Source organism: Triturus cristatus, chromosome 5_2 (assembly GCF_964204655.1).
Source record: "Triturus cristatus chromosome 5_2, aTriCri1.1, whole genome shotgun sequence".
NCBI lineage: Eukaryota > Metazoa > Chordata > Amphibia > Caudata > Salamandridae > Triturus > Triturus cristatus.
Genome location: NC_140588.1, coordinates 373,431,230 through 373,458,795, shown reverse-complemented (window position 1 = coordinate 373,458,795; position 27,566 = coordinate 373,431,230). Strand labels below are relative to the sequence as shown.

The window sequence follows — 27,566 nt, the reverse complement described above, 5'->3', positions numbered from 1 at the left end:
AGAATAGTTGAAATAATCTCAAGATGGTGGATAATAGGTATGGCTCCTCTCCCATCAGGATATCCACTGTCATTACTGTTTGCCCTCTCGATGGAATCCTTGGCTTGCCAGTGAGAAATAAATTACTGTTGCGGGCGTGCAACATAATATCTTCCTGTACTCTGTTGACATTCTTCTTTATATTAGAAACTATGATGTAGATTGAAGTTTGATTGTCAGCATACTAGTTCAGGTTGGTATTTTGGCAGGTTTAAGGGTCAACTGGGGGAAATCCTGTCCTTTCTCCTTGAAGCCAAAATGCAGAGACATGTTGAACTCAACAAGGTGCCCTGCTAAGATGGCGCCAGATTCATTTAAATAAATTGGGGTTCAAGTGTATCCCACCATTTACACGTAGTGGGTAACGTAGGATGGGCAATTGCAGAAGCGGAGAAATTCATTGCATTCTGCTATTGTAAAATATAGGTAAGGAAGCCCTGCCACACTAATTAGGCTAACCCACTTATAGTATTATTTTGTCAATATTCCAATAATCAGCCTAGTGTGGTTCTATAGGCAACTAACTACAGCTTGTTTGTCAGTTTGAAATGGGGTGTGGCCAAATGCATGGTGACATTGGAGAAAGTGCAGTAATTGCAGGCTCAAGAGTTACTGGAGCAGCTGGCATTGAGCTGTATTATGTAGCAGCCCAACTCAGGTAGGAGTAAAACCCCTGGTTTAGACAGCTTTCCGGCTGAATTTATAAGACATTTGACAAGCTATTGGCCCCTGGACTTCTGAACGAGTACAGCTCTTCACTTAACACGAGTAGACGTCCTCTGAAAACACTAGAAACATTCATAATGGTGGTCCCGAAGCCTGATTGGGACTGGCTAGAACAGACCATGTAGAGACTCCTTTTCTTGCTAAATTTAGATTATTCCAAGATCCTAAGCAATAATTTAGCAAATAGGCTATTATCACTGCTCTATGTATTAATACATCCTGACCAAAATGGAATAATCCCAGAAAGAAGCAACGCACCCAACTTAAAGAGACTGACACACTAGATGGCAATCATATCAGTAACCGAACAAGGCACCTCATTGCATCACTGGATATGGAAAAATCATTTGACATACTGAGGTGGGATTACTCCCTAAAACGTTTGGGGGTCCCTATGGTTTCGCAGGCCTTAATCCTGTTGGTGGTTAAGGGTACTGTCAGTGAAGCCTGCATGACACTTCATGGTTTATGTTGCTACTGTTGTAAGATTGCACCTCTTGTTGTTTCATATTCTTGACAGTTTCTAATTTGTATACAGACGAAGGGGATAACCTACATCTAGACAGGAGATTACTTCAGTATAAAAGCGATCCCTTTTGGGGCAATGCAAGACCTGTATTTTCTGTTCTGTTTTGAAAGTTGAATAAGGATCTATTTACAAAAAAATAATTCCTAAAATGTATAAATTTTGTCCTGGAATTTAAATGTTGGATTCAGCTAGAAAATGCTGCCCTAACCCCAAGAATTAGAATAGTTGAAATAATCTCAAGATGGTGGATAATAGGTATGGCTCCTCTCCCATCAGGATATCCACTGTCATTACTGTTTGCCCTCTCGATGGAATCCTTGGCTTGCCAGTGAGAAATAAATTACTGTTGCGGGCGTGCAACATAATATCTTCCTGTACTCTGTTGACATTCTTCTTTATATTAGAAACTATGATGTAGATTGAAGTTTGATTGTCAGCATACTAGTTCAGGTTGGTATTTTGGCAGGTTTAAGGGTCAACTGGGGGAAATCCTGTCCTTTCTCCTTGAAGCCAAAATGCAGAGACATGTTGAACTCAACAAGGTGCCCTGCTAAGATGGCGCCAGATTCATTTAAATAAATTGGGGTTCAAGTGTATCCCACCATTTACACGTAGTGGGTAACGTAGGATGGGCAATTGCAGAAGCGGAGAAATTCATTGCATTCTGCTATTGTAAAATATAGGTAAGGAAGCCCTGCCACACTAATTAGGCTAACCCACTTATAGTATTATTTTGTCAATATTCCAATAATCAGCCTAGTGTGGTTCTATAGGCAACTAACTACAGCTTGTTTGTCAGTTTGAAATGGGGTGTGGCCAAATGCATGGTGACATTGGAGAAAGTGCAGTAATTGCAGGCTCAAGAGTTACTGGAGCAGCTGGCATTGAGCTGTATTATGTAGCAGCCCAACTAGAGGGGGTAGCCACATGGTTCACAGCAGAGTGTTATGCAAAGTCATGTTTCTCCAGGATAACATTTACCCATTGACGTTAGTTGACACAATTAACATAACGTGTATTTGTAAAGCGCACGTTCACCCATGGGTTTCTTGGCACTGAATAACAGATGTTTACTGTTACCCTACTCAATGCTACTCATTTTATCAATCTCAGAAGGATGAAAGGTTGAACAGACCCACCGGGACTTGAACCTGTGACCATAAGGTCAAACACCGGCCCCTAAAGTGGATGCATTAGTTTACCAAGCCATTAGACCTGGCTATTTGTGGAAAAATAGAGAGCAAGTCTCTACCTATGATAATGCAAGTGGTAATAATGCTGGAAATGCTGCCTGAAAATAATTACGACCTGGAAACCATACTTGCCGGACCACTCATTGTAGTTTCTTCCCAGAGTTCCAAAGTTAGTGAAGGACATAAGCAAATGGCCGAGGGCTGCTTTAGAACAAGTAAGCGACCTGCAAACCTTAGTGGAAGCTAGGGTACAATTTGAGATTCACCCAGGCCAATTCCTGGCATATGGGAGTGTAGTAAGGGAAGATACTGAAACTTGAAGTCAAGTCATAAATGAACCTAAGGTACACCAAAATATAAAACCAGCATAGGCAGTGCCAATAGGGCTAGTTTTTAAGTGCTTCACCCTGCACTCTCACAAGCACACGGCTCACCTATAGGGTGAAACAGTCTTATACCTCTGGTGTTCTGGAAATAGGAGCCAGAACCTTCAAAGATAATTTGCTAGTTCTGGTGCTGTAGAATATGGGCATAACAAAAAGTGCATGAAAAGGGAAAGAATGCCTGGGAGAGGGCTCATAGTGTTGAGGCCAAGAGCTGAGATAATCAGGGCAAGTGTCAGCAAGTGGCTTGTTTACCATGCCAGTCTCTTAAACAATATCCATGTATGCACTGGTAACCTGTGATTGAAGTTTTACTGGGATTTAGTAGCTGACTAAGGTAGATTAAGTGATAGATCACAGTCCTAAAGTGACAAAAGATATTTAGGTAAACCACGCCAGACTGCATTCCTATAATTCAAACAGGATGAGATAGCTCCCCTGCTCTGAGTTGCTAATTGCAATTGAAACTTGTATCCTAACCTTTTTATTTGGCCCTTGATCTGGGCTAATATAGTGTGTGCCTAGTTATCTAGGCCTGTCCATGGTGATGAGAAGTTCAGAACCAGTTCTGTATCCCAGAGGGGTGTGCAAAGCCTGCCCTCATAATGGGCATAGGACTGCTATCCAAACCCTGGATGAATCCCATTGCGATGGTGGCAGTGAACTGAGTTTTTGTGAATCAGTGGCATGACCCGATGTTTCTCTCTGTGTCAGAGAAAGGTGAATCCTCTAACCCCTCTTGTGTAAAGGTCTGTTGCCATGTGAACCCAAGGTCACATTCTCTGTGCATGTCATGTGTGTACATGCGCAGTGAGCGTGTAGCACAGTTCTGATGGATACTTCCAACTGCACCTTAGACTACCCCTCAAGTGTCAGACTCGATCCTGATAATTATGTAGCAGTGCATCCATGCAACATGTGTGTCATGCCGCTCCACACTGATTCCATACCACCCTGGAAGAGGCAAAGCAGAGCCGCACATAAGTGCTACCCCTGCTTGCAAACCCAGTACCTTTCTTTCTCCGCCTTCCAACATGGATACAGAGTTCTTCTTCCACCTTTGTTGGTTTTCTGATGAGTCCAAACAACTTCTTCAACAATGTGCTAGGGAATGATGTCCTCACTAAAAACGATAGCATTCAAGCCATGCCGTGACTGCAGGATGCAGATGTCGGTCACAGACCTGCACAAGATATGCCTTTGAAGTCTGGGTTCTGGCCAAAACTCAAAGTCATGAGACAAATTCCCCTGAAGGCAATTCTAGACCAAGCAGCAAAGTTGTGGTCTTCACACAGGCCCTGTTATTGCTCCAAGATGGTGACCTGTTCACACAACTAAATTTCTCACCCGAAATCTTCTGGTAAGTTGATGTCCAAGCCCCAGCATAAGAAAGTGAAGCAAGACTCAACCCAATCCTGCCTCCTAAGAGAATGCGCGAGGGCATCTAGATTTGAGTCATACTGCCTTGAGGTCTCTGGCCACAGAGCTGATAACCTCATTTGTTTCCAAAGCACCCTGAGTGACCCAGGCCTGCATTAATCCCGCAAGAGATTGAGGCCTTGAAATAGGTCATGCTGAAATTCTTAAGTGCACTTCAGACTCCCTCTGGTGTGCCTTTAGGCCCCACAGAACTGCAGGGACCTCCATTTGGGATACAGTGGCGGGTACTTTGGTTCAGACTGTTGCTCTGGACCTGAGCGTCACGTTGGACCCTGACACAGATGATCTGGTGCTGAAGCGGAAGTCAGATGTCGAGCAAACATCGGCCCAAGCGCCACCAATGTCACGCTACTAAATTACAAAATTGCAATCAGTTACCCTGCAGCCTGACTTGAACCTGGTCCCTTTGCTCTGACACAACTATCTGCAAACGCTGCATTTCCTTTTCGGTTCTAACTCTGATTCTATGTCAGGACAGGGTACACCCCATGATACTGATGATGATGATGTGAGGCGATGGATTGCTTACCCCTCAGTCTACTGATGATTCCTTACACTTTGATTGACAAACTTTCAGTAGGCTTGATAGATCCCCTCAAATAGAGCCTGATTCACCACATGACCAATCAACAAAAGAAAGTGCCTCATTTGCAGTGGTGTTTCAGAGGGCATCTGAGGTACAAGAATGAAAATTGACCTCCACTGAGACTAAGACAAATGTTTTGCAGCCTGGGCCAGTAACATCAACGCCCTTGCTTCCATTTAATCATGCCCTCATAGACCCTTTGATGGCTATCTGGTTGAAACCATGTTCTTGCCCACCTGTTAGCAGGAGGCCAGGCAACATAGGCCTGTGCTCAGTGTCCCATATTTTTCACCAAGCACCCTAATCTGGAAAGTCTGATTGTAAAGGCTTTGACCAGTAAAGTGAGCTTTAGTTTGTCCTCAATTGCTCACTCCAACTGGTGGGGAGCAGGATTCAACACTTCCTCCCACTATGGCAAACCATCAATTCTGACTGATGGGTTTTGCAGATTGTTCAAACGAGCTACATTCTACCTTTTCTCTCTTCCCCAAATATTCCTCCCACACCAGAACAAATTTCTGAGAGGCATCTGTTCATTCTGCTGCAGGAAGTACACCTGTTGCTCTCCAAGCGTTCCAGAGAATGGGTGCAAGATTTAGAGAAAGGAAGGGGTTGTTATTTCCACTATTTCCTTGTCCCGTACAAGGATGGGGCCTCAGGCCTATTCTGGACATTAGAATCCTAAACGACTTCCTTTGTAAGGACAAATTCAAAATTCTCACATTGGTTCAGATCCTTTCTGACCTGGACCCAGGAGACTGGATGGTGTCCTTGGACTTGCAGGATGCATATTTTCATACAATTGTCCTGCAGTCCCACGGGCAGTACTTGCGATCTAAGGTAGGCCAGAAGTATTTTCAGTTTACATTGCTGCCCTTCAGCCTCACATCTGTCCTTGTAGTGTTCATAAAAATTATGTTGCTAGTCGCTGCCCTTCTTTGGAGGATGGGAGTTCCTGTATTCAAGTACCTCAATGGCTGACTGGTGAAAGCTGGCTCTCTGCAGTATCTCATGGACCACCTTCAGACAACTGCATCCATTCATTGGAGCAATCCTGGACACAGTGGAGTTGAAGGCTTTGCCTTGGCCTTAATGAGTTTGGGGCATTTGGGCTATGGTCCCGATATCTCTGACTCAATCATGAATCCCTTTGAAGGTGTTTTTAAGGCTTCTAGTCCTCTTAGCCTCATGCATCCTCCCAGTCATCCTCCCTGTCAACCATGCCAGGGTGCTCAATCGAACCTTGCAGTTGGACATAAAATCCTCAGCATCATGACTGCCTTGCCTTTTCAACATCATCCAGGTTTTGGAGGAGACAGCTCAAGATCTGCAGTAGTTGCTGACCAATCATAATTTCTCCTGATGCAGGTCAATCTACCTTCCCCTTCCAGAATTAACTGCGATGATGGATGCATAACTGCTGGTTTGGGGGGTCATCTGGCAGAGGTGATGGTAATAGACCTCCAGTTTCTACTGGAAGGCCAGCTTCACATCAACCTGTCGGAGCTAGAGACATCTGCTGGGCCCTTTCCTGTCTTCAATACGGGGAAGGCTGGTGCAAGCTCTCATGGATAATATTACTGCCACGCGGTACCGCAACAAGCAGGGCAGAGTGTGGTATTGGGCCCAGTACCACCATGCTCTACACCTCTGGAGGAGGCTTCAACATCAGCACATCTTTCACCTGTTAGGATTCCTGACTGCCAGAGTGGATGAACTGAGCAGGTGTCATCTGGCAGATCCCAAGTGGCATTTGCACCCTGAGGTGGAGTAGGGTGTATTCGGCCAGTTGGCAGAGCACTGGATAGATCTATTTCCCACTATAAAGAATGCACATTATCAACAGTCATGCACATCAGATTTTCAATGGGAGCACTTGTTAAGAGTCGCATTCAGGCTGGAATGGAACAGGAGACTTCTGTACCCTTCCCTGCCACTACCTCTCTTATACTATACTATGGGATTTGTAGAGCACATGGTGACCCAAAGGCATCCCAGCGATAATTCAGAGAGGTGCACCTAAATACAGAGAGGCAGTTAGGTAGGAATGACTATTTAAAGAGCTAAGTTTTAAGGGCTTTTCGAAAGCGTAGTTCTGATGCTTGAATGGCTGACTGTTCTACAGCTTTGCTGCATTTAGGCTAAAGGATCGTCCTCCTCTTATGGCTCATTTAACAGTGGGGATGGTATCCTGATAGTGATTGGAGGATCGCAGAGGTCCGTTGGAGATGTAGGGGCGAGCAAATTGCTGTAAAATTGGTGGGCACTGACCCTGTATGTCCTGGTGGAAGATGCACAGTGATTTGAATTCTATTCTTTGAGAGATGGGGAGCCAATGAAGGTCTCTCAAGCCCTGTCTAACTGATTGAGATCTTGGGATCCCAAGTAACATGCCTGCAGTCGCATTTTGCACGACATGTAGTTAATCTGTCACTCCTTTGGGAGACCCTAGATACAGTGAGTTGCCATAGTACAACCGCAAGAGGACAAGGGCTTGGACTACTACCTGTCTCTGATTCTGTGGGAGCAAGGACAGGATGTTGCACAGCATCCTCAATAGTCTAAAACTAGCCATGATTTTGATGGCCTGGGCTTCCATCATTTTCAAGCCACATCCCCAGACTCTTTATGACTACCTTAGAGACTGCCGGGGGGGGCAAAGCTAGTGGGCCAGTCTAGGACTTGTTGAGTGATGGAGTTATTTCCCAGAATTACTAGTCCTGTTTTAGACCCAGTGAGCTTAAGGCAAGCCTTATTCATCCAGGTAGTCACCTCCTGGAAGCAAGGTCCAAGTGTGGATAAAGAAGTGTCCGAGCTAGGACAAAGAGAAAAGACGAGACGAGACTATAGTAATCCCATAGGGAGCTACAATGTCTGCCGGTGGTTACAGGTATATATTAAAAAGTGTTGGATTTGATGAGGATCCCTGCAGAACCCCACAAATGACCGGAATGGTTTCCGATTAGCAGTCCTTGTCAAAGACTTGGAATGTTTGTTCCCTCAGAAAGAAATCAAACCCAGTACAGGGCTTTTCCTGTAACGCAGGCCTTACCAACCCTATAGAAAAGCGTGGAGTGGTCTACGGTATCAAAAGCTGCACTGAGGTCCAGGAGTATGATGGCCACCATAGCCCTTTGATCCAATCTCCTTTTAGCCTCCTCAACCACAGCCAGAAGAGCAGTCTCTGTGCTGTGTTTAGGCCGAATGTCACTCCTGCTCTTAGTTCTGAAGAAGATCAAGAATGACCAAGCCCAAGTCATCCTAAATTCGATGGATTGGGCCAGGAGGGTCTGATACTCGAACTTCTGATCAGGAGCATCTGTCTATCTCGCAGTCTACTACTTCAGGAAGACATACTGTATCAGCAATAGGGAAGGACCCTTCATCCGAACGTCCGCAGATCACATCTCCATGTGTGGAGATTGAGCTGTTTCAATTGATATGTTGTCTGAAGTGGTGGATATCATTTTAGTTGCCACATTGCCTTCAACAAAATCCATCTATGCTGGGTAGTGTGATGTGGTGTAGTGCCTGCAACACTCACGCCTTACACGCAAAGCTGTTAGACATCCTTTTGTTTGTTTTACTGTGAGCCCTGAATGGCCTTGCATTAGGCACTGTAAAAGGTTATTTGTCCACACTAAAAGCCTTTCTCTGTTTATCCTACCAACCACCCTTGTTCAGATTACGAATTGTGATCAGTTTTATCCAAGGTTCGACACACACGTTCCCTCCCAAACCATGTGAGATGCCCCAGTGCGAACTTAACTTGATCTTGACATTATTCATGTATACACCCTTCAAACCTATACACAGGTGCTAACTCCGTTTCTTTCCGTTTCTTGACTCTGAAAGCTGTCTTCCTCATTGCTATTTCGTCAGCTTGTCACATGAGTTCACCTTTCAGTGCAATCGCCCTACACCACCTTCTTTCCATACAAATTGGTGGTTTGGACTCAGTTGTATTTTTGTGATTTCTTATCACATCTGACTGTCAATCATTCCATCAGCGTTCATTTCTCCCCCTTGCCACTCAAAAGAAAAGGAGAGGTTACATCAGTTGAACCCAAATAAACATTAAGGTTTTGCAATGATCGTACCATTGAGTGGACAGTCAACTTTCTAGGGATTTCTGGAGCAAAGAAAGGGAAAGCTGTGCAGAAGAGGTACCTTTTGATGTGGATAGTCCTCTGCATCAAGAGCTGCATTGGGCTGGCCATGAAGCAGCACCCAGAAAGTCTGACAGCCTATTCCACTGCAGGTAATGCTGCTACACCTGCGCTAGAGTGAGAGGTGTCTGTTCTAGATCTCTGCTAGGCTGCTATGTTGGCATTGGTGCATACATACACGAAACACTAGGTCCAGTGGGAAGGACACTTCTTCACCTACTTGGTTCTGCAAGACTTTTTGGTTTGAGCCCACTCAACAGCGTCGCCGCCTTTGGGAGGTACTGCTTTGGTATCTATTCTAAGGAGAGGAATTTGAGGTTACTCGTAGGGATTAGGGGGGCTGGAGGGAGTGTTTCAATTCTGCTGGTGAGGTTGGTTTTCTTGCCATTGGTCAACGAATCCAGGAGGGTGAAATTTTTTATGTTAGTTGTAACTAATTATTTTTTATCCATACTGCAGCCATTTATGTATGATCCGCTATATTAGCTTGACTATCCTTGGATATCTCTACTGGTTGAAATGGAAAATGACAAAGTCCGATTAAAAAGAAATAGAAATCTGGGATTAGAAGTATTAATCAGAAGAACAAGTTACTTACCTTCAGTAATGCTCTTTCTGGCGGATTCTCTATCTAACCTCAGATTCCCCCTGCCATCCCACTTTCCCCTTTCTATGGAGTGGTCTCTTTTTAACATCTAAAACGGTCTCCAGTTAGCGATCAGTATGCGGTCATCAGCAATTGTTTTATACTCCTTGTCTAATGGTGCATAAAGGAAAAAGACAGGAAACTAGCGGCAGGGTGGCAGTTGAATGTAGCCACCTATCAGAGAGTGGGGTTATTGCTGGAAAAATTCTCAAGGCCCAGGTTGGCATCCAGGGGATATTCTTAGGTGAGGAATCTGCGTTTAGAGTATCCACTAGAAATATTGTTACCGAACATATGTAGCTTGTTTGTTCCGTTCCCCTAAAAGGAGTACCAGTGATGCCCACTTGCAACACTGACTCTAATTAAGCACTGCATTGGGCAAAACAGTTTGCTGATTTCCAAAGTGCTGAATCAACAACAGCACATCTGGCTTTTCTTGTAAGCTTCTAAGAGCAGATCAGCAGGATTTTATACAGAACGTCTTGCTTCTTTAGTTCCTTAAATTTAAAGTCACAATGCATTATCCTCCACAATACTTGTCAACTTTTCTTTAAGAGAGCAGCAAACATTATCAATGTTTTACCAAAGTGTAATTAGGTCTGGTGTTAGCCAAGACCTTTTGATTTTTACTAAAATTATATGCATACTGTACTTATTTATAGAAGCTTTAATCATTCCCCCTTAATCCGTTGCTCTTTCATTGTGTCAGCCACATTTTTCTTTCGCCCACTACAGCTTACATCATGGTGTAATGGATTCGCCCACTACAGCCATTACCTAGGTTTACTGTGAGTGACATAATTCTGCCCTTGCACAAGAGGCACATCCACACACAAAGGGCCCGATTCACAAAGGTAAACTTACACTTTTGTGTAAGTTAAAGATAAACTTAGACCAAATGTCTAACTTTACTACTTTTGAGTATTCACAAATGTAAGTTACTGCTAGTAATGTTAGATTTTTGGTCTAAGTTTACATTTGTAAATATAAAAAGTAGTAAAATTAGACTTTTCATCTAAGTTTACCTTAGAGCATACCCAAAAAATAGTAAACTTACACAAAGGTGTACGGTTACCTTTATGAATTGGGCCCTCTGTTTTCTTTTAAGGGCCAGACTATGTAAGTGTTCTTTTTGAGACCAAAAAATAGAATTATCATCGGGGACTACGTGTCCCAAGAGCCGGAGAAGCATCGAATGCAACCCGCATTATCTCTCACACCTGCTGCTGATTTTACCGGCGCTATATAGCGCAATAAAAGGCCCGCTGCGTGATAGAGCCCATTCTTGCAGCTTTGTCCTTTCCAGCAGCACCGCCAGCAGCACCGCCAGTCAGGGCACTCCAGCCCCCATAGTGCCGGGACGTGCGTGGACAGGAGCAGACGCCATCCCCCTTGATTCTGCAAGAACTTTTGCTGGTCCTGGGACAATTTGACTTGACAAAACATTTTTTTTTTAAATGTATTTATTGAATTTTCAAATAAAGCATACATTCTACAATACAGGATCATTGAAGGCAGAGGAAACATATAACTCCTACAACTTCCCCCCTACCCTCCCCCTCCATCCCTCCCTAGTGGAACAGCAGCATAGAGACAGTACACTGTGGACAGCAAATCTGCATTTGACAGTATAAACCAAGATAGAGTCAGCATTAGGCGGAGTCCCTCCCACAGAATTGTGTACCTATTAGCCAAAAGGCCCGCCCCCATTCTAATGAAGCTATGGGAGACAACTGAAGGGCTCACAATATGTCAGGATGGTACATCAGCTACTCAGTCAATGGGGCCCAAAAATCCTTCGGACGAGAGGATTCCGGCAGTTCCTCCTCATAAGTCTGCAGTTGCGTTTTACAGAACACCAGGTCCCGGAGCCACTTCTTTACAGTGGACAACGTTTTTACCCCCCAGCATTGCGCCACTGCCCTTTTAGCAAACAGAGTGGCAATGGCAACAAGTCTCCTGTTGCAGGGCTTAAAACATTTGACATACCCCAACAAACAAACCACTAGAGAGCAGTCCACAGACTCCAGCATGACATCAGACAGAAAGGCCACCACTGTCGTCCAGAAAGCAAATACACTCCCACACAGCCAGGCAACATGGAGAAAGTCCGCACCCTCTACCCACATCTCACACAATTGGAAGTTTCCTTGAGGCCATACGTGTATAGCTGCAAAGGGGAATAATATACCTGGTGCAGGAACTTAAAGTGTATAATGCGGAGATTACAATTGTCCGTCAGTCGGCTAGTGAGCCAACAACACGCGGTCCAGACCTCCAGCGCAACAGGAGCACCCAGCGCCGCCTGCCAACCGGAGCAGGAGGGGTGTACCCCAATATCACGTTTGCGCTGAGAGGAATTATAGAGTCGAGTAACTAATTTCTGTCGGCTAGCTCCTGTCAGCAGCACCTGCAGAGCGCCCAAGGTGGTAGGCTCAGCAGAGTAACCCGGGTACGCCGTGCGGGTAGCCTGGCGAACCCGAACATATGTGAAGTTAAACATAAAGCCCCGCTCAGGGCCAGTCTGTGCCTCCCCTAACATTTTAAATCTACCCTTCACATATAAATCACCCATCCAGTGTATGCCAGCCGCAGCCAACTCTCGCCAGGCAGACGCCTCCCGAGCCGCCGAGATATTGGGGTGGGAGAGTAACGGCAATAAGGGTGCTTATAGATAAGGGAGTTGAGCTCTTATCGCAAGCATGTGCCAGGCCCACGCCGTGCACTGCGTAGGGTTGATCTCAGTCCGCGGGCCGCCCGCCCCCCGAAAGTGTCTCCGCCTGCAGCGGCACAGGCAGCACCGCGTCCGACTCTATAGCCACATGTGGCTGATACCGCGGAGGGAAATGCCAGTAATGCGCGAACTGTGCCTGGGCACACAAATAGTAAAGGCGAAGATCAGGTGCCTCAAAGCCTCCTTGTTCGAAGGGCTGCACCAACAAATCCCATCAACACCTTGGCTTCCTACCTCCCCACACAAACGTAAGCAACACAGACTGAAGGGTGCGGAAAAACGCAACGTTCAGCTTGATAGGGATGTTAATAAAGAAGTACAGTAGTTTAGGCAGAAAGACCATTTTTATCACCGCAATCCTGTCCGCCAGGGAGAGGGGCAGGTGGGTCCATCTTGCAACCTGCTCAGTGATGCGAGACAGCGTACGGACGTAATTTTCAGAGATCACGATGGCAGGTTCCCTGTGCACCCAAACACCCAAATACTTCACTGGGTCAGTGGTCCATGTCAGTGGAAAATCCAACTCCACCTCTTTGGTGAACGCAGTTAGGGGAAACACCACCGACTTAGATCCCCAGGCCAGAGAAGCACTCAAATTGGACATATTCCCGGAGTAGTACAGATAGGTGGACCTCGGGCTCTCTGACATATAACAGGATGTCATCGGCGTAGAGAGAGACTATCAAAGGCCGTTGTCGAAACCGCAGTGCAGCTGCAGCGTGTCGCTGCCGCAGTTTGCATGCGAGGGGCTCCAGTGCCAAGGCAAAAAGCATAGGTGACAGCGGGCAGCCCTGCCTCATGCCCCCTCCGATAGGAAACAATGAAGACACCCACCCATTTACTCGAACCCTGGCGACGGGCTCACTGTACAGTACCCGGAGCAAGGGGGGGAAGGCCATCCTCTCCAGCACAGTAAACATAAATGACCACTGTAATGAATCGAAGGCCTTGGCCGCATCGAGGAGTACGGCCACCGCCTGAAAGTCGGGCTCAAAATAGTGCAAGGTGGGGAAGAGTGTACGCAGATTATGAGTAGTGGATCGCTCCGTCACGAACCCCGATTGGTCCGGCAGCACCAACAGGGGAATCAAAGGTTGCTTTCTGGTGGCAATAATTTTTGCTAGGACCTTTGCATCTATGTTAATCATAGATAACGGGTTGTATGACCCACACTGATTGGATGGCTTATCTGACTTTAGAAGAGTGACCAGTAGGGCCTCCCGGAGAGACGGGGGGCAGCTGCCCAGTTTCATAGGCTTCCGCATAAACCTCCAAGAGCTGCGGGGTGAGTTCTGCCACATAAGTCTTATAAAATTCACTGGGCAGCCCGTCCGGACCCGTAGCCCTACAGGTCGGCAGTGACAGGATTGCATCCCGCACATCCTCTTCATCGAAGGTCTGCACCAGATAATCCCGCTGTCGCACGGAGAGCCACCCAAGCGCCACATCATCAAGGTACTCGTGTTTCGCCTCCGGCGGCGGGGTCTCTTTGGCAGCATAGAGGCGAGTATAATATTGTAGCATGACGTCTCAGAGCTCAGCAGTCGAGTGATGGACATCCCCAGTTTCATCAATAACCTCCGTTATTTGCTCCTGGTCCCTCGGCTCCGACAATTTCTGCACCAGTGAGCGGCCAGGGCGACCTCCCTCTCCATAATATCGCGCTACTCCGAGAGCAATGCAGCAACTCCTGGTCAACAGTCTGGTTATGCTCCGTGACCAGTTCCCGTATGGTGGCCAGTTTAGCAGGGGTGGGGTCAGCGTCCAGTGCGGAGATATCAGATGCCAGTCTCTTAATTCGCCGACGGATGTCGCACAAAACCCCAGACTGGGCACCGATGCAAGCCCCCCGCATAGTCACCTTGAACACTTCCCAGAGCATCCCCGCACTGTCTACCGTCCCCTCATTCTCCTGAAAGAAATTTTTTATGACCTCCGCTATTTTCTGTTTAAAAACAGAGTCCGTGAGCTCTGAGAGCTGCAGCCGCCTGGCAAACGGAGGTGTCCGGTACATAGGCATCTGCAACGTCAATAGAACCGGAGAGTGATCCGAGAGAGTACGGGCCTCATGCAACACCGCCGCCGTCCAAGCGCAAACAGACTCCGAGACCAGCCAGAAATCTATACGGGACCACGAGCCATGCACGAGGAAGCAAAAGTGCTCTGGCGGTCCACGAGATGACGAGTTCGCCAGACGTCATACAGGTGTCCAGTGTCTAAAAGCCCCCGTAGAACCTCCGCGGCGCGCTTGTGTCGGGCCTCACTACCGCCAAAGCGGTCCATAGTGGTGTCTAAGCAGAGATTAAAATCCCCTCCCCATATAATCTGCACCGGTGGGAAGAGCGAAATCCGGCGCCACACATCCAAGTAGAACGAGGGGTCGTCTATGTTCGGACCATAGCAAAAGACACACAATTGATGGACGGAATGCAGAACAAATCAAAACATTCACCCCCAGTCAAGAGATCTGGGTTAAATCCATCCTTCTTTTGCTCACCATGCCACCCCAGTTTAAACCTGGCCATATGCGCCCCATGGCCCCCGACAGCCCGGACCTTCCAAGGCAGAGAGGCGTGGTAGTTGGGGAGAGCAAGTCAACCAGCAATGCCCAGAGATAGCCCCACGTGCTCACATAGCTACATGCAGCTGGCACTGGTCTCCTCGATTAGCCTCCACAATAACGTATCCCAGAGGCCAGTGGCTCCCCCGCGTCACCAGCAATAGTCCACCGAGGTTATGGCAGCGGGAGAGTCCAGCGCGGGGGGAAGCAAGTGATAGAGGAGATAGTGCGCCCCAGACCTCAAAAATGGCTCACTCAATGGGCTTCAGGCATCACCGCAGGCCAGTACTGGGATTCAAAATGGAGAACCGCCGGATCTCTCGCTGCCCCGGCAAGAGCTCACCAAAGTTGCAGCCAGGCAGCGCTGAGAGGCAGTAGAGGGAACTGAGGGGAGGCTACACGCACCCCAGTCCAGGAGATAGTAATATGAGGCACCCTGCAGATGTCAGGATCAACGGTGCCTTCAGCAACCACGCACCAGAGTTCGAGGTGGGTGGCTCACCTCCCGGTTGCAGCAACGAAGAGCAGGCAGCCGCGCCGGCAGCGGGCCCAGCAGGAGATCACGCCCAGACTCGCTCGGGCCCAGCAGGAACGCTGTGGGCGCCCCCCGCACCAGCCGCAGTTCGCGGGCCGCGGCCCGGCTGCAGGCCCAATCCCGCCGCCACAGCCCAGACCTCCGCCAGGCCCTGAACCCACTCACCACAGCCGGCGCCGACGGGCGCGCGACGGATCCTGCGGCGCTCCGCTTCCTCGCAGGGGGCTGCCTCAGCCGACAAGGACCGCCGCCCCACAGTCCTCCAGGCGCCGCCGCTCCTCTCCTCGCTTCAGTTGGACGGTGGCCGCACGGGGGGCAGCCAGCCTCACTCCCACCAATAGAGCCGCACACCAACAGGAATCGCCTCAGGCACCGATTCCCCAATGGCAATGGGGAGACGTGCAGCAGCCACCGCTCTCCGACCCTCAGCGACAGCGCCGCCTACCACGACCCGGCAGCCGCCATCTTCCTCTGGCCGACAGCAGAGCAAGGTCAGGAGATTTTTACCCGCTATCAAGCCCTCTCAGGCCCGCAATCACCATGGGCAAAGGCAGAGAGCAGGGAGGGAGCCCTTTCGTCGTCAGGCAGGCATACAGGCCAGTACATGCAGCAGATATTTGGCGGATGATGACTCAGTATGGCAGAGCCTCACAGAAGTGCGGCCATTTTGCTTTGCGCTCTCTAGCGCCCCCCCCCCGACTTGACAAAACATTAATCGTGAGTTCTGAAATAGTTTCCAAATACGTATTTCTGGCATTTTGCCATTTTGCTGTATCGTCTAGTACATTAATTTGGTTTACATATAAACAAGTACTTGTTGGGCTGTCTAAAGACTACGACTGCTTTTTATCTAACTGTACTGGGTTTTATTCTCCTTTGGCAGAATGGGGAAAAGGAAGTCTACCACTATCGAGGGAACTGTGAAGTCTGATGGGCCTCGTTCAAAATGTAGTAGAACAAAAGTTGCCCATAGATAGATCGGCAGCTAACAACTGTGTGCTAGACCGCATTGATGATCTTCTGGAGGAGGGCCAACCCATTTATCAAAACCTGGGAACTAGGTCTTGTTCTGAAGCGTTTAGAATACTAAAAACCGATACCATACAGAAAATCGTTTTTAGTGTCAGTAGATATTTATTCGCTGTGGGTATATTAAGAGAGAAAGAAGGCCTGAAATTTTAATGTTTAAAAAAAGTAATGTGGAACTGTAATTTCTAATATGCACTTGCACCTTTAAATTGCATAGAGGTCTGATCGGACAAATGGCTGTGCTTGCCTAGTTTGGTTCCAGTTTTTTTACAAGCACTATCAAAGCACCCGCACTTTGGTTGCTGTCTCGACTCTAAAACACTTTTTTCCTAATGTATGCTTTGATATTGTGTTTTGTTGCCCCAACCTGGAATTTATTCTCCTTACGTTTTAACTATATAGGATTAGAAGCTTAGCATTTTTAATGCATTCTAATTTATTTGTTACAACGTTTGCCGGTGTCATTTTTAATATTCTTAATACAAAATCTTTTAGCATTTGTCTATGGCGGCACTAAAGGAATGTCTCGTACTTTAAACTGTGCTTTATCAACAAATATGTATAAATTGTATACTATGTTTCTTTTATGGTTTTATAAATCGAAATAAAAATTTGATGAATGAATGAGACCAAACAATATTTTTGCTTTTAGCCAATGTTTTTATTTTTAGATTGACACGGACACAGTAGCTTCAAATCAATAAAGGTTTTCAAAACCTGTGAAAAAACAAAACTTTCACTGAGAAAGCCAATCGCCTGGCATGTAGCACCAGACCTGTTAGCTTTGTCAGTGCTTTTAAAATGTTTATAGTCAAACTTTCTGTCTTTTTTTTACAGGTTAGAAAAAAGAAATCAGTTCTTAGAAGTAGTGATCAATAAGTTCAGGAAGAAATACAGACAGCAAAGGTAAATGCAATTTCAGTTAAACCAAATGTAGAAATTCAGTTGCTAACTAAACACTTTGTTTCACATTCAACTAAATACCAAGTACTGTAGGGTTTGAAATAACCCTCTCACAGATTTGTATACTGATGTGGTGACCTTAATGACTGGAAAGTATGATTAAAAGGAAATTGAGTTGCTGGTGGTGGCATGCTGTCAATACCACTGTAGAAATTTCTTTTCTTGTCATTCTTTGTACCAGGTACCACTTTTAACATATATTTTTACAGTTCCTTGTCAGAACCGTCTCCACAAATTCACACTTATTCTTCCTTTAGTCTCACTGGAGAGGTGTGGTGCAGTGGCCAGAGCAGCTGACTTCGGAGCACAGGGTTCACGGTTTGATCCCTAGCTCCGGCGGCAGCTCTGCTCACCATCATGTGACTCTGGGCAATAGCTCACTTTGGGCCATATTATCAAGGAACGGCGATAACATTATCGCCGCTTTAGCGGCAGGAAACTGACGCTAAAGCGGCGATAATGGGCTTGATAATATGTCCTTGTGAATTCCCATAGAAGCCCATGTTCACACCAGAACCTGGGCTTCTATGGGAATTCTCCAGGGCATATTATCAAGCCCATTATCGCCGCTTTAGCGGCAGTTTCCTGCCGCTAAAGTGCCGATAACGTTATCGCCGTTCCTTGATAATATGGCCCTTAATTTCCACGACGGCCCCCAGCGTCTTGAGACCCGTAAGGGTGAGTAGTTTGTGCTTTATAAATACGGATTTACATTTACCTCACAATTCCTTTCTCGCAGTTCTGGCAACTTAGAAATGTACTTTAACCAGAATGTAATTTCCTGAATTCTCTGGAACATGTTAATTTATTGTCAGAGTAGACTGGAATGGGATGTGTTAGACCTGTCAGCCTTACGATGGTCTTCCCCCAAACATTTTGCTGTCTCCGCTCCTATTTTTGCAGATTTTTTTTTTTTATTGCCTTTAGATTTTGTGCACTTTACCCTCATAAACAATCCAAAGGTGCTTGTGCTTACTCACTAAAACATGGTAACATTGGCTTACAGCTGATTGGCATATTTAGATTTCTTATAAGTCCCCAGTAAGGTGGTATGTCATATACCCAGGGCTGGTAAATTAAATGGTCCTAGTGGACCTGCAGCACTTATTGCACCACCCATTTAAGTAGCCCCATAAAACATGTCTCAGACCTTCCACTGCAGCCTGTACTCAGTTTTAAACTGCCTATTCGACATGAAAAATAAACATTTTGTGAAACCTAAAACTCCCATTTTAATACATATTAGTCACCCATGGGGTAGGCCCTAAATAGCCCATAGGGCAGGGTGCATTGTATGTAAAACGTTAGACACACACTTTTAAGTTTTACATGTCCTGATAGTGAAAAACTCACAAATTTGTTTTTCACTGCTGTGAGGCCTACCTCTCCCATAGGATAACTTTGGGGTACCTTATTACATTTAATATTTGGTAGCCTTTGTTTGGGAGCAGGTAGAAATATCCTGTTTGGTGTCTAAGAAATTGTAATTTAAGACCCTCTTTAATGATAAAGTCAGATTTTAAGTCACACGATTGAAAATGCCACTTTTTCAAAGTTTAATAGCAACAAGGGGTTTGGCCCTAGGTGGCTGGTAGGGGCCGTAGTGAACTAAGAAAAAAGTGGGGTGTCCTAGCCTTCACATTCGAATGCTGCTAGACCAATGTAACAGACTAAAGGCCATCAATTCAATTTATAAGGGCTTGAAGCATTTATTTGCTACTTCGTTCTGTACACTTTACTCCACATTTTAATCATGGGTCAGGTAAGTGCGGATACGTTTCAGCCAAGAGCAAATTATACATATTATGGCAACAAATAAAGCAAAGACATACAGACTTTGTGATGAAGTAATGTGATGTAACAAACAATACATGAAGCCTGATACATAACAACAATTATCTAAACATTATTTTACCAGTCTTAGTTCACAAACGGAGCAGCTACTAGGACAACCTTTAGCATCCACATTGTGTAACAAATTCAAGAAGCTACTACCCATGGGGAAAAGAGACATTAGGCCCAGTATTGACACAATTCAAATAACATTTCTACTGGGGGAAAACAAATTAAAAGCGAAAGTCCCCGCTTTGTGTAACGCCGACGCATTTTGATTCCTAAGGTGGTTTGTGGGATTCTCTTCAGGGCGTGCACTGGTATATCTGATTGAATAGAGAAATACATTTGCACGTTGCAGGCGAGAAGAGGCAGGTTAAAATGTGGGTGGCTCGATTTGCGCCAGACGGGCGGTGCTTTAACAAAAGGTATAAGAATGCTTGTTATCGGTGAAACGTAAAACTAATTGTACTTTGGTTTGACGACTTTCGCCATGCCGGCAATTTTTTTTTATGCTTCCTTTCAGCTCGTAGTCGGTTCAATAGCTGAACATATAGCTTGAACAGCGCCGCTCTTCTGCAAATTTCACAAAGCGGTAAAAAGAGTTGCTGCCTTTAAAGTTCACACAGAAACGGAACACATCGAGTCTTTTTGCAATCGGCTGTAAAGATCAGCTAGTGGTGTCTCATTCCCAGTTTCTCTCCAACTCTTTTTACCGCTTAGTGAAATTTGCAGCGGAGCGGTGCTGTTCAAGCTATATGTTTAGCTACTGAACCGACTGAGAGCAGAAAGGAAGCATCAAAGAAACATCGCCGGCATGGCGAAAGTCGTCCAACCAAAGTATAAATAGGTTTTCATTTAACCCACAGCAAGCATTCTTATACCTTTTGCATCAACAAAGTATTTACCGTCTTTAACACTGCTCACCACTGCCGACACTGCGGACAACTCTGCTGGAGAATAGTATTCCATCGTCTTCAGGGGAGTGGGGTTGCACTGAGCCTACTCAAATTTCACAGTTGTGCTGGCGGTTTGCTAGCGGCAGAGTCCCAACAGAGGAATTCCGTCTTGGGACGCGGTCAGTGTACCATTTGTTGTATCCAATTTTCTGTCTCAAGGGCCACACTTACCAGTGGCCCGCAATGTAAGTCAAATAACGAGCAGTTGGCAACGTAGAAGGTTCAAGCGTTTATTGGCCAAACAGGAAACTCTACATAGAGGAGTCTCATCGGTCCTCACCCAAGAGGTGTGCCGAGGAAGGCTGCTGGCTTCTTGACAAACTCATACTTTTATACATTACAGTGCAACATACAAAGCCTTATAAGTGGAAAAGTACCAGCCAGTCCAGGCGCTCCTAATGAGCTCATCCTATATCTAGTTTCGATGATACAAAAAAGGCTACTATCTTTAAGAATAGAAGGTCGACCGGGTGACTCCCTTCTCCTCCCAGGTTCCGAAGGAATTTGCTTGGTACTCCCTTTTGGCAGATGTGACCTTGCTTCTCGGTCGTAAATACAATTCAACCTGTCTTCTAAAACTAGTGTCTGCTGAACAAGGAAAATACGGGTTCAGGGAACCACGTGATTGTAGCTCCTTTAGACGAGAGAGAGCTGAGGGCCAAGATGGCCGCGGTTCTGTTTTCTGCCCTTTCCGCCGCACTTACTAATGGATGTAAAAAGGGCCTTCTTACGGGGCTGAGTCAAATAAGTTAGTTTTAGTTACACTGTGCTAATCATATTCTGAAATTTGGATCCTACAGAACGGCCCTTTTAGCATAGTGTAGCTAAAATAAAATAAAAATAAGTATGACTAATCCTCAAAGATACCCTCATCTATCTGCATTAGATCATGAATTTCTTTCTGAGTCATCTGGGCATGAGCTTGGGTAGGTGGGGATTTAGGTAGTGCAGAGCGAAATTGGGTGGCACAATAGGAACAACAGGCAGGGCCACATTGGATACAAATGCAGCAGGTAAAGAGGAAACCCACAATACCCAACAGAAACATGAATAGTTTCCACCCCCAGGTGGTCAGAAGGTCCCAGAACCAAGTTGACAGAGACCAGGTACCAGTCTCGGTATGGATTTCTGATGCCAGTCGGTGGAGTTTCTGAATGGCTAAATGAACCGAAGGGGCGGAGTCAGGTATATATACACAACAGGAACTCCCGATCACCCGGCATGCTCCTCCGCGGTCAGCCAGTATGACGTCTAAAACAAGACGATTTTGAAGAGTCACAAGCCGGGTCGCCTGAAGCTCAACAATGATATTAGTCAATATCCCGGCCGTGGTATTGACTACTCCCTCCACCACCCTGGACAGCCTTCTGATTTCCTTACTAGTGAGGATAGGGCCCCATATAGGTAGGACCCCTTTCATAATGTCTACGAAATGTTGGGCCGGGGTATCCGTTTGATCAGTGACATCATTATCAATGGATAGGGATAACAGACTTCTTTTATTCAATGAATGAGATTGTGGTAATCGGAGGGGGCAATATAAACAGGAGGATAGAGGAAGGACAGATAACACCTGCCCGACCATCCCCTGGGAAGCCAGGTGTAAGCATTCTCCTCACATACGAAATATATGTTCGGGGGAGTCAAAATGGGAGTACTACTAAAAGTCCGTAATCGATAAGTGTAGTTACATCTGCTAAATCCTACGAACAAGTGGCCGGAACAAAAGGAGGATGACGTATTTAGTACAGGGACAGGTATAATCTTGTCTTCGGAGACATTGCGTTCCTGAAAATATCTGAAGTACTCGGTGAAATTGAAGGATACAAAATCTAATATCTCATCCCTTAGCCAAGTATCATTCTCATGGTCCATGTACACATTCATGCAGGCTGTTGGATCTAAAGTGCCATCAGTGCCTTCTGCATTGGGAGTGAATCCCTGATGCCTCTCTATGTAGGCCAGGATTAGGTCATAATCGTTCTCCGAGAATCTATGCGCATCCACAGTATAATGCTCATATATCATAGACAACAATCTAAACCAAGCTTCACAGCTCCCTAGATGTGACAACGGCATGGATATAAACAAATCATGCTTATGCATTACTGAAGGGAGGAGGCCACATACCCAGCAATCGGTGACATTCGTGGAACTGTGAGTCTGATGCAGCATCTCTATGAAGGCATTATGTACATAAGTCTGGCGATGCCTTTCTTTGTGAGGGGCCAAAGTCTGAAAATGGTGTTCCTGAGGAGTGGGGGTAGTCAACACCAAGGTATGGACTGGGTGGCGGAATTCTAGATAAATGAATAATCCTAAACATAATAGAAATGACACGGCTATTATAGAAATAAACACAATTTTAGCACGCAAACTCCATGTGGAAAACATTGGTAAATGTGCATATCTAGGGCGGGGGATTATGGGACGCTCTTCTTCAAGGGCGAAACGAGCAAAGGGATACATTCTCACTAAAAGTCCAGTTCTAAGCTCGGGAAACAATGAGAACAAAAGAAAAACTACACGCAGTCCATTCTGCCGGAGGGTGTTTCTTTCCTGTGTCCGAGTTAGAGCCTCACAGGCAGACTCTTAGCATTCCAAAACAGTAGACGTATCAGAGAAAAGAAAAGATAAAAATCAAGGGTGCAAAAAACTTCTCACGTGGGAGCTGCACTTGACGCAACTCTGGTCGAAGAGGAGGATTACCTGGGCCCCTTTTACTATCAATGTCTCTATCTTCTTTCTGAACAGGGCTATCACTTATAGTTCTACGCCCTCCACGAGTTCAGTCCAGTGTTCATATAATCCCCTAGGTCCCTTAACTCAGGCTTCACCTTTTATGGTAAGCCGGACCGGGGGATCTCATTCCGTTTGCGGGGCCGCAGGTGGTATCGGGTGTGACCAGGGGTTTCAGGATTTATGAACAAAATGGGCACAGTGGGATCAGAGAAGGAACAAGGTGTGTGGCCCTCCTGGTCACGCGTTTGGTCCCCAGGCAGGGCCTTATTTGCCACAGCTGACTCCGAACTCGTAGCCCTCTCTCCCTGCCCTTCCGTTTCTCCGTGGGCTTCGGGGGAGGGCGGCTCTTCGGCGTCGTGCTCACCTCTGTGCCGTTTGGTCTCCTCTTGGTCCTGGCAATCCTCGGGCAAGGGAAGCGGGACACGCTTCAGATGGGAAACATGAATCCAATGCTGCCTCCCTTCGACCTTTACCGCCGTCCTCGTGGCCAGAAGCACTTGATGTGGCCGGGTCCAGCGGGGTTCCAAGCTCGACTTTCGCTGGTAGTTCCGAATTAGGACCCACTGACCTGGTTCGATGCTGTGTCCGGGGCTCTCCGGCAGAGGCTGCAGTACTGCTGAAATCTGTTGGTGGATAGAACGGAGATCTTTAGTTAACGCATAAAGGTAGTCGGCCAACATAGGATACTCAATATCCCTAAATGACTTGGACCGGGGCACCCCCCATACATTAGCTGGTCTCCCAAAAACCACCTCGTAAGGGGAAATCCCACTCCGAGAATGAGGGGTGGTTCTTACAGACAATAGGGCCAATGGCAGAAGATCGGGCCATTTCAGGCCAGTCGTGTCCTGTAGTTTAGCTAATTTTAGCTTCAGGATCCCATTATATTTCTCAACTAGGCCTGCTGATTGTGGGTGCCGTGCGAGTGGAACTTCTGTCGTATTGCCAAACCTTTACATACATGCTGAACTAAGTTGGCATTAAAGTGTGTCCCATTATCACTCCAGATTACTCGTGGTAACCTGAATCGGGGAAAGAACTCCTTTATTAGGGCTCTGGCAGTTGCTATAGCTGTGTTTTCTCTAGTGGGGTATGCTTCCACCCATTTACTGAAGGTACAGATTACCACCAGAACATATTTAAGGTTGTTAACCCGTTCCAGTTGTATATAATCCATTTGGAGTACCTCGAAAGGCAAGGTAGGTGGGGCAAAACTTCCTGACAACACAGGGGTACTACCCCCGGGTTATGCTGGAGGCAAATCATACAATGCTGGACCAGATTTCTAGCCGTTTTCTGGATATTAATGTTGTACCATACAGGGTCCAACATTGCACACATGCCTCGGACCCCGACGTGAGCGGGACCATGTGCCATGGCCACCACCGCATTCACGAATGCATTCGGTAACAGCCATCTGCATTTTTCCGATAAATCCGTCCAACACCCATTCTCGTCTAACCGCCCCACCTGCTCCTGCAAATACTGTAGTTCCTCTGGGGTGGCTTCTTTTTGCAACTCTCTCACACTATCTACAGTGTTTCGAAAAGTGTCTGCTTCTACCATCTTTCTGCACTGACTAACTACGAACATGGAGGGGGTATCTGACTGGGCAGTTTCCTTAGCAATCTTGTCTGCAAAAGCGTTACCCCTCCCAACATCATTGGTTACAGCCTTATGGGCACTACATTTAAAATGGCGAGGGCTTTTGGCAAAGGTAATGCGGCCAGCAGCCGTTCGACCAATTGTCCATTCTTTATCTTTTCACCATGAGACGTAAGAAACCCTCGTTCTGCCCACAACCTCCCAAAACTATGGGCTACACCGAAAGCATACTGGCTATCGGTGTAGACGTTCAACCTCAGTCCCTTTCCCAACTCACACGCTCTAAGTAGTGCGATTAATTCAGCCGCTTGGGCGGAAAGATATGGTACTTTGGCCGCCTCTACCACGGTCCGCAAGGTGGTAATTGCATAGGCCGCAACCGTATTACCGTTGGGCAATTTAAAACATGAGCCATCAACATACAATTCTCCTTGGGGTTCCGATAAGGGGGTGTCTGTTAGATCTATCCGGCCCTTTGTCTCTTCTTCAGTCCGGAATATGCAATCATGTACATCCTGGCCACTTTCTCCCGGGGGAAGGGGTAGCAACGTGGCAGGATTCAGAGTCATACATCTTTTAATGGTTATGTGAGGTGCAAACAGGGTCAATTCGTACCCCGTAAGACGCGCACTAGTTAAGTGCTGCGTCTGAGTTCTGTTTAACAATACGTCCACAGCATGTTGTACCATTACTGTTAGATCCGTATTTAGGACTAGCCCTTCCGACTGCCTGATCGCCATCGCTACTGCGGCCGTGGCTCTCAAGCAGCTGGGAAGTGCTCTGGCGACGTTGTCCAAAACCGCTGAGAAATATGCACAGGGTCTTTGCTTACCTCCAAAGTCCTGTGTTAACATTGAGAGCGAACAACCGTCCACCTCATGCACATAGAGCACAAAAGGCTTCCGGTAGTCTGGGGTGCCAAGCACAGGAGCAGAACATAAAGCAGCCTTTAGAGAAAGGAAAGCCATTTGACACTCATCAGTCCAAGATAGGGGTTCATGCACGTCTTTGGTGATCAAATACAAGAAAGGTTTAGTGATGAGAGAGTAGTTAGGAATCCACTGGCGACAGTAAGAGGTTATGCCAAGCAAAGCGCGGACATCACGTTGCGTGCGAGGAACAGACATGTTAGTAATGGATGCAATACGTTCCGAGGTCAATCGCCTTCCCTCCTTCGACAGGAGATGACCGAGATAGGTCACCTCCGGTCGACAATATTGGAATTTTGACAGTGATACCTTATTACCATGTTTTGCCAAATGCTGTAGTAATTCCACTGTTGCCGTCCGGCAGCCTTCCTCAGTATCAGAGGCCACCAGGAGATCATCAACATACTGGAGTAATACATTACCTGGCGGCAAGCTCAAGGTGTCCAGTATCCTTTTCAGTGCCTGACTATAGATACTGGGGCTTTCTGTAAACCGCTGGGGGGCGCGACAGAATCTGAAGCTACGGCCCCCCAATGTGAAGCCGAAAAGATAGCGGCTGTCTGGATGTATAGGGATACTAAAGAAAGCGTTTTTTAAATCAATAACTGAGAAAAATTTCACCGTTGGAGGAATCATTGTCAGGACGGAGTTAATATCAGGTACCACAGGGTACTGGGGTACCACGATCTTATTGATTTCTCGGAGGTCAATCACAAATCGATAGGTATCAGCATAATCAGGAGTCGTTTGTGTCGGGGCTCGTTTAAGAATCGGAAGAATAGGGCTATTACATGTATTAGAGGTCGTTTCTTCCACTACTCCGGTTTTTATCAAATCGTAAATGATAGCCTTTAGAGCCCGTTCCCCAGCAGGGGCAATTTTATACTGGGAAATCTTCGGCAACTGAGCGTCCTGTTTTAAAGTAATCGATACTGGGGTTATTCGTAAATGGCCCACATCAGTGTCTCCGGTCGCCCAGAGGGTTTCCGGAATGTTCGCCAGTTCTGGTGGTAGTGGTTCTGTTTTAGATAAGCATTGTGCAGAGAGGGGAGAAGGGTCTTTTATGGTCAGGTAGACCCCCTCTGGGGAACAATAGATGTGAGCATGTAATCTTTTCAATAGGTCCATGCCTAAAAGGTTCTCTCCACACTGGGAGGTTAAAAGAAAAGGTGAGTCTATTGATACCGGCCCCAGGGTAAGGGGGAGCGGTTCTGAGATGGGGCTTACCACCGGAGTTCCAGAAAACCCCACAGACACATTATTCTGGCCAGACAGAGCAGCCCCCGGGACTAGGGCACGTGAAACAGAACTGTTTATGGCCCCAGTGTCAACTAGAAACTTACCCGATGCATTCAGTAATCGGGCATGAACATAAGGTCCAGCTTGATCAATTGGAATCGACACCTGCCCCTGACTCTGTCTTTGGCTGTCCTATGCTTGAGAATAACCTGATCCTTCGCCTACCACGTAATCGTCATTATAATACTGCTTTCCCTGACCGTGATCAAAACAGTTCTGACCTATCTCACCTGTCGCCGAATGCTCTGATCTCGTAGATCCCCCTCGCTGTCCGGAGAAACGTCCCCTTCCCCGTCCTCTCGGAGCACTGTTCTGTTCATATAGTAACGGACACTGGGCTCGCCAATGCCCCTCCTGTTTACAGAAAGCACATTGATTTATGCCCAAATCTGTCCGTCCCATCGTCTGCGGCGGACCCGCCCCTCTCGAAGCAAAATTCTGTGACCCTCTCCCTCTTCCCCGTCCTCTCTCTACTTGCTGTAACAATACTCGAGTCTTCAAGTCCTTCGACTTCTTTTCTGTCCTGTCCTTGCTTTCATTCTCCCGATGTTCATAATATTGAGCCATACTCAATATTGTCGACGGGGTGGTGGTTGTCCAGGTGCTTTCGGCAGCCTGTAATCGAGCCGACACCTCTGGCAGCAGATTGGTCACAAATCGATTCACG

General features: G+C 46.6%; 1 protein-coding gene across 1 annotated transcript in view; it reads left to right on the top strand.

Moving 5' to 3' along the window:
• The window catches only part of CAGE1 (cancer antigen 1), a 498,804-nt gene that overhangs the window by 453,424 nt on the left and 17,814 nt on the right, over positions 1–27,566 (top strand). The window contains exon 9 of the mRNA XM_085606352.1: positions 17,407–17,475. Within this exon, the coding sequence (XP_085462478.1) occupies positions 17,407–17,475 (69 nt within the window). The remainder of the gene's footprint in view (positions 1–17,406; positions 17,476–27,566) is intronic.